This window comes from Marmota flaviventris, chromosome 2 (assembly GCF_047511675.1).
Source record: "Marmota flaviventris isolate mMarFla1 chromosome 2, mMarFla1.hap1, whole genome shotgun sequence".
Lineage (NCBI taxonomy): Eukaryota > Metazoa > Chordata > Mammalia > Rodentia > Sciuridae > Marmota > Marmota flaviventris.
Window position 1 is genome coordinate 175614172 of NC_092499.1, and position 12914 is coordinate 175627085.

The 12914-nt window shown below is 49.5% G+C and overlaps 1 protein-coding gene across 1 annotated transcript; it reads left to right on the forward strand.

Annotated features, from left to right (window-relative positions):
- The first annotated feature begins 443 nt into the window (after nt 1–443).
- Nucleotides 444–2884, forward strand: Pdyn (prodynorphin). Its single transcript, XM_027953989.1, has 2 exons — nt 444–572; nt 2276–2884. Exons 1-2 carry the CDS (start codon nt 444–446, stop codon nt 2882–2884), a joined length of 738 nt encoding a protein of 245 aa, XP_027809790.1.
- Nucleotides 2885–12914: the final 10030 nt, after the last annotated feature.

Below are 12914 nucleotides of genomic sequence, written 5' to 3' on the forward strand. Positions count from 1 at the left end.
CAGAGCAAGTATGACAGAGAAGACAAGACACGGTCACTGCCTTTATGTAACCAGACTCTGAAGGCTCACACAGCTAATTATCAAGCAGTACATTGCTTTGATGGAAGAGATGCAAATGATTGGGAGAATAGGAAAGATGAGCATCTCATTTAGCCTGGGAAAGCTGCCCAGAAGAGGTGATGTCTAGTCTAGGATCTAAGTGACAGGTAACAGAAGAGGAGAGGAAGGGTTTTCTGGCAGAAGGCAGAGGGAACAGCTTGTGCCTTTGTGGGACGGAGCCTGAAATGTCATCAAGGGAATTACAGTTGGCGCTCAGAGCTGAAGTGTTAGCATACAGCAGGCACTCAGCACTTGTCAATTGCTTGCATTGATCACCTGGAACCAGGTGATTGGATTTCACCACCCTCGCTTTCTTCCTTCCCAGCAGGAAGAGGCACAAGAGAATGGGGTGGCCAGAGCTGGTGATGGCCGCGTGCCTCCTCGCTCTCCCCTCTGCCGCGGCAGACTGCCTGTCCCGCTGCGCCTGGTGTGCCGTGAAGACCCAGGATGGACCCAAACCCATCAACCCCCTGGTAGGTTTCCGGCCAGCTTCCTGATGCCCAGGCCCTTCTGAGTGTGGAGCCCAGGGAGGGGAGGTCCCAGGCCTGGGCATCTGTGCCCTCGCAGTACTCATAACCTTGTGCATGGCTTGTCCTGTCCCTGGACAAGGCGAGGCACCAGGGGCTGCTGTGTCCAGCTCCCATCCACACCCCAGACCTCACTGCCATGGGCTCCCTCTGGCCCGGACAGAGATTCAGGTTCCCAGGGAGCTGCACGCCTGGCAACAGGGAGGGTGTCTGTCAATCATGAAGCCATTCCCTTTTCAGGGCTGCTCCCTCCCCAGCCCCAGGCTGATGGACACCTCTAAATCCAGTCACTCTCATGAAAAGAGCTGTCTCCCCGACCTCTAACAGCTGGGATCTGTGTGACAGGCTCTAAACTTTGCTTCCTCTTCTGGGTCTCGGAATCTCTCAGCCAGGCTTGTAGCCTTTACTCTGCAGACTCTCCCCAGTGCCTCGCCCACAATGGCAGGTGGCCTGGGGGAGACGTGCCCAGGGTGTCCCTTTCTGGCTCTCTGACTATGGAAACCCCTCTTGGAGCCTCAATTTCCTTTTCTGCCAAAGGGGGGTAATTCTGTGAGCCCAGACAGTCTCAGGTGGCGAAGCATGAGGACTTGTGGCATTAGACCGCCAGGGCTCACGTGGCAGCATCAACCACTGCGGTCATCCTCATAGTCACCCCCCCCCATGAAGCAGATACTGTGTCCCCCCAACTCCACCCTTGATGAAGCCTCTGAGACCCCTCACACGTGCTCTTTACAGCATGCTGCCCTGCTCCGTGCCTGTCAAATGTTCTCAGCATCCTTCACACCCTGAGAGTGTTAGGAGAACCATCTTCTCCCTCTGGAGGAGCACGCAGAGCTCCGTGGGAAGATCGATTTCGATCAATTTGAGTCCAATTTTGGCATTGCCACCTGTAGGCACGTGTCCTTGGGAAAGCTGTTTCAACTCTCCAAGTCTGTTTTCTCTTCTTTCACACGGACACAAAAGGCACCTACCTTTATGCATCATTGGGAGCATTAAAATGGGTGGCCAAGTGCTTAGCCAAAGCCACTCATTTTTATTTTTTCAGATATTGGAAAAGGGGCTCCAGGGTGAGGCAGAGCATGTGTTTTTTTTTTTTTGTGTGTGTGTGTGGGTGTGTGTGGAGCATCAGGGATTGAACTCAGGTGTGCTTAACCACCGAGCCACATCCCCAGCCCTTTTTTGTATTTTATTTAGAGACAGGGTCTCACTGAATTGCTTAGTGCCTCGCTAAGTTGCTGAGGCTGGCTTTGAACTGTGGTCCTCCTGCCTCAGCCCGCCCCTACCCGCTGGGATTACAGGTGTGTGTGCCACCTTTCCCTGCTCCCCATCCCTTTTTTATATTTCATGTAGAGATAGGGCCTCGCTATGTTCAGAGCATGTGTTTTGATAATTTGTTAGGGCCGGGCACAGTGCTGCACGCCTGTATTCCCAGCGACTCAGGAGGCTGAAGCAGGAGGATTGCAATTTCAAGGCTGGCCTCAGAGATTTAGTGAGATCCTGTGTCAAAATAAAGAATAAAAAGGGCTGGGAATGTAGCTCAGTGGTTAAGCACCCTCTGGTTCTGTCCCCAGTACCAGTATATTAAAATAAAATAATTGAGAGTTGGATGAGGGTGACCTTACCACTGTGGTCTCCGGGGTCTTTTGCAGGTTTGCTCTCTGGAATGCCAGGACGCCCTGCTGCCCTCGGAGGAGTGGGAGAGATGTCAGGGCTTCCTGTCTTTTCTCAACCCGTCCACCCTTGGGCTTGCTGGCCAGGAAGATCTGGAGAGCCAGGCAGCCTTGGAAGAAGCCTACAGCGAGCTGGCCAAGCTCCTGGGGCCCTTCCTGAAGGAGGCGGAGAGAAGCCAACTTCTCCCTGGCACCCTGACAAAGGAGAAGCTCAGGGGTTTCCCCGGTGGGTTTGGGGACGGAGGGGAAGCCGAGCTGCCCGGGGGTGCCCAGCTGAACAACGGCGCCCTGGAGGCTGCTGCGCTGGACTTGGATGAGGAGGATGCCAAGGTCAAGCGCTATGGGGGCTTTCTACGCAAATACCCCAAGAGGAGCTCAGAGGTGGCGGGGGAGGGGGACGGCGACGGGGAAAGGGCGGGCCACGAGGACTTGTACAAACGCTACGGGGGCTTCTTGCGGCGCATCCGTCCCAAGCTCAAGTGGGATAACCAGAAGCGTTATGGCGGTTTCCTCCGGCGCCAGTTCAAGGTGGTGACTCGGTCCCAGGAAGACCCCTATGCCTACTCCGCAGAGCTCTCCGATGCGTAAGCCCCTCCCTGTGCAGTTGAGTCGGGAGCTTCCCCCGCCACCTTCCCGCCCCGAGCGCAAGCGCTCCTCCCGGCGCACCCGCCCTCGTGCTCAGCTCAGCACTGGCTACAAAGTATCCAAGCGCAGCCTTTCTCCCTTCGGCTGGGGACTGTGGGAGTTGACTGGGGTCAGTGACTAGAAAAAATGGAGATCCCCCTTCCAACAGTGCTTGGCTCAGACCCCTCGACCTTTACAACCACCAGCAGCTTTTGATATTCCTCCACCCCGATCTTATGACACCCCCCCCCCCACTCCAGGAATCCAGAGGGACTTGTTCTTTGGATCTATGATCTCCAGACTTTCCTGATTACATGCCCCTCTCAGAAAACAACAACAACAACAACAAAATCCAATAAGCATGCCTCCCAGGCAGGCAATATACATATGTACCATAAAATAAGCAAAGGAAATAAATAAATAAATAGAAATCCTAGCCTTGTATGCTCAAACCTCAAATAATCTCCTTGCGCACCTCACCTTGGAGACTGAGCATTAGGTGAAAAGATTAAACGTTTTGCCTTTCACTGGATCAGGAATTCTGCCACGGGGAGTCCAGTCTTTTAGAGGGCTCAAAGTCTGATTTGCATCTTCTGAGCCCTTGTGATTTGGAAAGGCACCTCTCTGGGAGCCGAGCTCCCGGAAGTCCCATTCATGTGGTACCTTGGCCAGAGCTGTTCTCCTTCTGAATTCTTAAATGATCAAGGAGGGAGCAGAGCAAACCAATTTGTTCTGTGCAACAAATTCAGAATGTGGACCGGTTCCCTCAGCTCTCATTAAGCTAATTAAACCGGTTGGTATCCCACTCCTTCCCCCATGATGAACTGAAGCAGAGTCAAGTGGATGAGGTTAAGCACAGCCATGTTCTTGAGCAGATGAATTGGCTGCCAGGAGTCCAAGCCATCTGGCCCAGCGTATGCATCGGACATTGGATGAGGGAGTCCAGAGTTAGAGCCTGGAAAGAGAAAGCCCTCCTCCACTCCCTGGGTGATTCCTTCCTCTGTGTCTCCAAATAAAACCAGAAAGAGGAAAGACATGATGGAGTGTTTGAGGCCAAATGAGTTCCCTTGATTCAAATAACCCAGAATCAGAGGCAGAGACCTCCTGGTGCTTGGGTTTCAGTCCCCCCACTCTCTCTCCCTGACACTAGGTTTGGGTTTGTGGGTCCAGCAGATGCTGCTGGACAGGAGAGAAAACAGACTCAAGCTTGGGTCATTTGTACAAGATGCTTCTGAGCAGACCTCTTCATGCACAGCCTCCGGGGCTCTCACGGTGTTTGGAAATGTACAGATTGTTTTTTGGGGTTACTTTGTGTGCTTTTTAAAAATCCCATTTATGCAATTTACTTGGAATTTGCTTTGCCCTTAATAGGCCAGTGTAATTTCCTTCTCCTCCAGTACAATAAATAATAGATGCTAATGATTTGTGTGTGTGAGTGCGTGTGCACCAGGCCCGCGTGAGCCGAAGGCCTAGAGAGAACAAAAGATCATTTGCAGAAAAGAATGCTAGGGAATGAATATCTATCACGTATCCATACACAGTTTACACACGTGCACATTCATCACACACACACACACACACACACATACAGCCATGTTTGAAAACTAACCGTGGCATGATAGAGCCAAAATTTTCAGAGTGCCACAGTCTTAAGTTTGATAACTGAATCTTGAGTAAATTATCGACTCTCTGGGCTTTACTTCTCTCTTCTATAAAAATAAAGAGTTATAGGGCCGGGGTTGTGGCTCAGTGTAAAGTGCTTGCCTCGCACGCGTGAGACCCTGGGTTCGATCCTCAGCACCACATAAAAAAAAATAAACAAAATAAAAATAAAGATATTGTGTCCATCTACAACTAAAAAAAAATGTAAAAAAGAAAAGAGTTAAAGTGCCAATTTTGTCGAGTAGCTGTGATAGTTCAATGACATCATATATGCAAAGCTCCTAGCATATAAAGTTCGCCCCCAAAATGAGAGTTTCCTTTCCTCCATTATCTTAAGGGACAGCAGCAAAGCTCGATGTGCAGCCACACAATAGAAAGCACAAGGAGGGGTGTTGGGAAGGGAACTGCTTTCTATGCTGGAAAAATCCAAGAAAGGAGAGAGAGAGAAAGATGTTCCTAATGAGGGTGCATGTGCTTGAGTGACAAGCTAGTAGAATGTCCTGTACTAAAATGACATCCTAGGGCGGGGAGCCTGGCTCAGTGGTAGAGCACTTGCCTGACATGCGCGAGCCATGCTGGGCTCCATCCCCAGTACCGCAAAACAACAACAACAACAACAACAAAATACAAAATACATCTTCACTACAGGATACAGATGAGCTGTGTTTAAATAGGTCGAGCGTGCAAGGGGCGAGATGGCTACAGACCCCACAGGGACCATCTGGACACTGGCTTTCTGAACAACTTCGTGGAAAACACAGGGGCAGGGAAGTCTCAGTCATTCAAGGCACAAAGCTGCAGACCTACTGTGTGTGGTAAGCATTCGCTAGGTGGGAAGTACAGGAAAACAAAACACAGGCCTCTCTGCTCTTACAGAACTGACCGCTTGGTGGGGAAGAGAGAAATAAAGAAGTCAACAAAATATAAATATAGAATTAAAAATAGTGGTGATTGCTCTAAAGAAAAGAATCGGGATACACAGGTAAGGGGTAACAGGTATGGGAGAAGCATCTCCCTAAGATATTGAGGAGACCATTTTCTAAGGAATATTCTATTCTTTTTTTCATTTTTTGTTTTAATTAGTTATACATGACAGTAGCATGCATTTATGCACTTTGGTATATCATACATAAATGGGGTATCATTTCTCATTTTTTCTGGACTATTCTATTCTTGATATTCACTGGAAAATCAAGTTGGAAGGAAATTAAGGTTTGGATTCATCTTATCCAACCACCTACCTTGGGCCAAAATGGACACATTGATAGTAAACTTTAACCTGCCTGAATAATTTTATTGACTTGGGTGTCACAACACGTTGTCACTCCTTGCTGATTCAGCATTGAAAATTCCCATCTTGAACAACAGCAGATGAGGTAGAGAGTGAAGATGGGAGGGGAGGGGAGGGTGGATAGTAGGGGATAGGAAAAGTAGCAGAATACAACAGTCACTAATATGCCATTATGTAAAAATGTGAGTGTGTAACCGATGTGATTCTGCAATTTGTATTTGGGGTAAAAATGGGAGTTCATAACCCAATTGAGTCAAATGTATGAAAGACGATATATCATGAGCTTTGTAATGTTTTGAACAACCAATAAAAAAATTAATTAATTAATTAAAAAAAAAGAAAATTCCCATCTTTATGTTAGGTTGATGTTTAGATTTCTGTCACTTTTACCCTTTGGGTCCCGCTCCTGCTGTATGCTAGCCTGGGAGATCCCCTAGGGAAGGAATTTCTGTCACTGGCAAACAAGTAACACAAACAGGTTAAATGAAGAGACAACACAGGAAATTTGTTGGCTTATGTAAATGAAAAGTATGGCAATATTTTGCTTTGGGTAGAGCTTGATCGAGGAGCTCATTAAGGACCTCAGGACCTCCCATCAAGGGACTCCTTTCTCCTGGGTGTTGGATTCATTGTGAAGTTCCAGGTGCTTTTAGATGGCTTCCAGAAGCTCCAGGCTCTGCCACGCAGGTTTAAGTCCCATGTGCTATTTTCACAGTGATTCTAGTCAAAATTTCATGAGACCTCATTGGCTCCTATATCCAGTCACGAGCTAATGCCAATCATGTGGACAGATTAGTGTGGGGCTCTGATTGATCAGGACCAAGCCACCTTGACAGTCCAGGAGACAGGGTTGAATTCAACCACAGGTGACCTGGAGGTGGGGGAAGAAGTGGGTCATTCTGGAGAAGGAAACGTGGCTCCCGGTAGGTGAGGGACAAATGCTGGACCACTGGATACTAGGTGGTCACCCACTTAGTGAGCGGAGCCGGCTGCTGGGGTCTGGAGAAACTGGAGAGCTTGTGCCATGGGAACATGGTCCCAGAGCAGCCAGACCCTGACTCGCACAATACTGAAGACACCTGGATCCACAGAGGACGTCTCTCAGGGTTTCAATGTTGTCAAGTCATGTTTTTTAAAACATGACAAATAAGAATATGTTGGCATGACACAAATCACTCTCTTGCCATTATTCAATGACTTCGTTTTAATTTTAAAAAACACCCCCCTGGGCTGCGGATTTCAAAACACTATCGCACTGGCCTCCCGTTCCTCAGCGTATCTCACTTGGTCACCACGAGGCAGGTCCAGAGGGTAGAGGGATCACGGAGGACCTGGGTTCAGACCTTGCATCCCTGTGTGACCCTGAGAAAGCCACTGCTCTCCACAGAGCCTTGGTTTTCAATCTGTCAAGTGGGGGAAGAGACATGGGCTTCACTAAATGGAAGTGAAGACTCAGTACTGGAATGTCTCCAAGGCTGGCGACACACAGGAAGTGTGTGACACCCATGGCGGTCCTCTCTCCCAGGGTGGTGCCTGGTGATGGAGGGTCTGATGGAGGTGTGCGTCATACATTGTGGTCCCCTCTCACAGGGTGGCCTCTGGTGGCGGCGGGTCGGACGTCTCTGGGGTGAGGCACACATCCCTGTAGAAGGGAAAACGTTCTGTTGGTAGTAAGAAGACAGTGACATTTAAAACATAAATATTTGTCATTGAGGTGTCTCGTGCCTACCATAAAGTGTGCTTAAGTGAGTGACTCCAGGGAGTTGCTGAGCGCACACACACCCCTGTGTGACCACCTCTCTGTCCACGGTATAGGACATTCCTGCCCCCCCACGGGGTTCCACAAGGTCATTTTAATGAGCTACTTGTGGGAACAGGGAGCAAGCTAGAATTGGAATCAGGACCAAAGCCTGGCAGGCCTTCCAGAACACCGACCCTTTGTCCTGCCACAAAGGCCACTGTGCAGCCACCACAGAGCCGTCTTTGGTTAGGGGATGCCAACGTCCCAGTAACCTTAAAAAATGCACGTTACTAATAGGCGTGCGGTTCCCATGGCAACGCTGTACACCATCACGGGCGAGCAACGTCTTGTCATAATGATCGTGACAGTCATTATGATCCCTCGGATTTGGACTGCTCCTCCCTCGCCCTCGAGCTCCAAGCCCTTCATACAAATAAGCCCAGCGACCGACCGGGCTTGTCTGCTAATTAAAGACCCCAAAGTGAAGACAACAGAGATCCCCACGACTGCGTTGGGAGCAACGGTTCCCTAATAGGTGTCATCTCACATTCTTGATTCATGTGCTGGGTCCACGTCGCCTCCCTTTAGCTGTGGAGATTTATAATTACTCCCCCAAAATGTAAATGTGCACCTAGGATGCCTCCCGCCACCTGTCCTGTCTCTAACTTAAGCCAAGCCCATTATTCTTTGTCCCCCTCACTCTCCATCGCTCTGACAGGAAGTTTCCCTCCTCGATGTGCAACTGTCTGTCTCAGCCCCCGGAGGACACCTGCTGAGCTCCGACAGGACACCCGTCCTGGGGTCTGGGAGGGTAAGTGGTGCTTGGATTATTGGTGAGATCCGTGCAGCCTTTGAACCTGAGGAAGGAGCACTGTACTGAGAGTCCAGGGCCTGGACACCCGAGCACGGTCTGCGCCCTGCTAGCCCGCTGTGGGAGGTGGCCTGAAACCTCTCCAGGACACAGATTCTCTTCTGTGAAATGATGTTAACAATATCGTAGGATCTCTTGTCCTCTCAGGAGCTGATGCCTAGTATCTGATCTGCATCCACCAGGAAATGCCGAACACAGCTTCCTTATCTTGAAAGGCAGTGATGGATTCCACCCTGGGGGGGTAGGAGGAGGTCAGGGATGAGAAGACAAGGGTGGCCTCTGGCTCAAAGTTGTTGAGTCATCAGTGTCCGTGTCTTCCCCACTCGAGGCCATCTGGTCTCTGATAGATATTTATGGAGCACTTGTTGTATACCCGGCACTGGATGAGCATCAGGGGATTCATTGGTTATTGGGCAAAGTCCTCAGTAGGTCTCAGGGTGTCAGGTGGTTCCGAGAGGTGGGAAGGAAAAGCAAGAGTAAGGGGTGCCAGTGGTGGAGAGCAGGAGCGGTCCCTCAGAGAGGTCACAAAGGCCTCTCCCGAGGGGTGACACGTGACCAGATGTGTCAGAGATTGAGTGGGGAGCCTGTGGTTGTGCAGGAAGGGTTGGGTGGGCTGGGGAAGAGCCCCCAGGCAGAGGGAAGGGCAAGTGCACAGACAGGCCCTGAGGAGGGTGCGAGGCTCTTCCTGCCCAGGGGAGGAAGGAACAGCTGGTGAGCAGAGGCAGAGGGTGGGCCACGAGGCTGCCGAAGCAAGGGGACCAGCTGGCATAGGGCCTCCTGCATCTCAGCACTGTCCCTGTGCCCACAGATACCCTGGCGATGGTGGAGCCTCTTGTGCAATCCAAGCATCCTGGTCTAGATCATATTGTTGCCCAACCTGAGGGCCCTGGAAATGACCTTGACTTTGTCCTATGATGAGACGGAGTGCTTTAAGCACAGGAGAGACATTGTCTGAGCTGGATGTAAAGAGATGGCGGTGGCTATCATGGGGGGGGGGGCAGGCTGTAGGGAGCCTGAGGGGATCTTCCAGTAAATGGCACCATCCAAAGTAAGGATAAGAGACAGAGGTGACCAGGAACAGCACAGGAGTTTTGTTTTCCCTTGGGAACAAAGCCACCGTCACAACACTCTTTTCCTATCCAGCAGCCATGGGCATCAGACCATGGCCCCTGGGTGGACCAAGCTCCCTGGCTCATCAGGTCAGGGTGAGTTCAGCATGTGCCAGGTGACAGTGGAGAAATCGGGCTGCAGAACTGAATGGCAGGAGGAGGGCAGCTCAGAGCGCCACCCCCGCCACCCTCTATCTCAGTCTTGAGAAATGTGGCCTTGGGGTTTGAACTCCCTGGGAGAAGGGCCTCTGAATGAGGACTGGCTTTACATAAAAGATGCATCATTGGCAAGTGTGTAAATCAAATTTGTGCAAATCGAATTGTATTTTTAAGGCATGAGGGAGTATTGCTATTCAATTTCCTTATCGATTTTACAGACCATAATAATGTCTCTTGCCCATTTAGAAACATTTGAAAAGTCCAGAAAAGCATCAAGAACGTTCACGTGAAATTAACCAATGGTCAGGGTTCAGACAGTGAATGCTCACTGAGTCCTCCCCTGGGCCAAGGCACAGTGGGGGCCTCTGCACTGAGGTGAGCCGGGGAGACCCTGCAGAGCAAACACGGACGGCAACTACATGAAGAGTTACTCTGGGGAGCGGTGCATGAACGGGAAGCTGCAAGTGTCAGGAGCAGAGACCTGGCCTGGTAGGGGCTGGGAAGGCTTCATGACAAAATGACTTTGAAGCTGAGACTCAAAGAGGAGCAGGTGTGTGCTAGTGCAGGTGTGGCGAGTGCAGGAAGCATTCAGTAGCCACACACAGACACGGAGGGAGCTTGATCACACAGGATCTGTAGGCCATGTTGTGTGTGTCAGAAACGAGGGAAGCAAGTGGAGGATTTCAGTCAAAGAAATGACATGGCCACATGCACTGAATCAGAGTTTTCTTGGACAAGATGAAGCATGAACATTTATATGTAAGCATTCAATATAGAAAACAGCTATCCCCCTTGATCTCCTCTCAAAGATATCAATCATCGATCCATTTTAACATATCTCCTCCCAGGGTGGTTACTCGTCTCTGAATCCTAGATGATGCGCTTTTCTCATGTAACATTATGCATTTTTTAACACATTCTTCATAAGTGTGAGTTATAAATCTGCACAATCATAACAGTTGACAAATTGGATATGCCACACTTTCCTGAAGCATTCCTGATGGGCGGGGGGAACCAATACCTGGTTTGCCTTTGATTTTCCAAGTCTGTGACTTCATTCTGGTGTCATTATGAATCGCATCTCTTGCACTTTTGAAAGAATCCTAGATGAAAAATTCAATGGTTGCCGTTCCTATGGGATGGACGTTTGAGTTGCTTACGGTGCGATTATATTGCTATTGCTGCTGTCGATAACTCTGCGATGGATGTATTCCAACTGATGAGCTTCAATGAACCACATCGTCGTCACAAGCAGTCATTGCTAAAAGGACACCGAGGATTCAACTAGTGTTTCTCAAACTCAGACATCTAGGTCGCCTCTGCCAGAGCCCGCACGGGAATTACCATTTCCTAACACTTTTCTGTAATGACTTACTTTTTAAAAACCTCTATAAGTTGATTTAAGAAGGAAACTCGATGTTATTGCCATGAGCGGAAAACAGAGAATATGTCCCATTAATAAAAGTGGAGGAACTATGAATTCAAGGAATAACACCACAGGAAGGGCCACTGTTAACCTGCTCGAGACAGCACACACAAAAAAGAACACTTTGCGAGCATCAGAGGGCGATTGAGACTCTCCAGCTCCAAAAGGAGACTTTCTCTGCTGTAGAATTGGAAGGTTTCAAAGAGCGCTGGAAACCGCCTCCCCCCTCCCCCAGTCCCAGGCGGCAGAGTGTCGCCCAGCATCACCAGGGGAGCTGTATGGGGCAGGGCTGCAGCGACCTCAGGTCACAACAGGCTTTGTGCCCTGTAGTAACGAGCTTACTCCAAGGGTGTCAGGGTGAGTGGCATGGTCCACCCCATGGCCAGGGAATGAACGCCACTCTGTGTCAACACCGTCCTGTCAACTGGCTAGCTGGATCATTCACCAGCAGGACTCCCCCGCAGCTCCACTGAGAGGATGAGGCAGGAACAGATAAAGTCCATCGTCCTTTGTATAAGTTACATGTAATAAGAGCTTTAATCTTGAAAATCATTAAATAGAAGGTGCACGCCTGACATCCCAGCAGCTCAGGAGCCCGTCTCTCAATAAAATACAAAATAGGGCTGGGGAGGTGGCTCAGTGGTCGAGTGCCCCTGAGTTCAATCACTTGTACCCCCCAAAACAAACAACAAACAAACAAAAATTAATGCTTTATTTTTTAATTTTAGGTTTACAGAAAAAAAAATGAGTGAGAGTCCACAGAGTGCCTAGGTACCCTTTCGTCTCCCCCAACATCTGAAGTTTCCCCCACCATATCCTGCAACCCTGTGGGACATTTGTTCCAATCCATGAGACAGTATCGACACATGATTCCAGTTTGCTCCTTGTGCTACATATTCTATGGGTTTTGACAAATGTACAATGACATGTACCTGCCACCGTGGTAGCACATAGAATAACAGTTCCACAGTCCTCAGGGTCCCCGTGCTCCACCTGTTCATACCTTGCTCTGAAAATCCCTGGCAACCGCTGATCTTTTCACTGTTTCCCTAGTCGCGCCTTTTCCTAGTGTCATGTAGTTGGAGCCAGGCAGCATGTAGCCTTTGTCAGACCAGCTTCTTCCACTTAGACACGTGCTCTTGAGGCTCTCCTGGCCTCTTTGTGACTTGAGAATTCACTTCCTTCTGTCTGGATGACATTCAGTTGGACGTGTGGCCCGCAGTTCATCTCTCCCCCGGTTGAAGGTCATCTCGGGTGCTTCTAAGTTTTGACCGTGATGAAGAAAGCTGCTAGAAACATCCATGTGCAGGATTTTTGTGGACCAAAGTTTTCAATTAAGAGCTTTCATTATTTATTTCAGTTATCATTTAATTATGCTATTTTTATTATTACTTTTGACAGGTGGGGGTGACATGAAAGAGCTGGCTCTTTTGACAATATGGTCAGGGAACATGGCCCCTTGGAGATGGTATTTTAAAAAGACCTTAAGAGCCTGTAATTCTAGCGGCTCAGGAGGATGAAGCAGGTAGATCCTGAGTTCAAAGCCAGCCTCAGCAACAGCAAGGCGCTAAGCAACTCAGTGAGACCCTGTCTCTAAAAAAAAAAAAAATACAAAATAGGGCTGGGGATGTGGCTCAGTGGTCGAGTGCCCCTGGGTTTAATTCCCAGTACCCCCCTCCCCCAAATAAAAAAAGGATGGAGAAGGAGACAGGCAGGAAAGAGCAGAGGGAGGGCA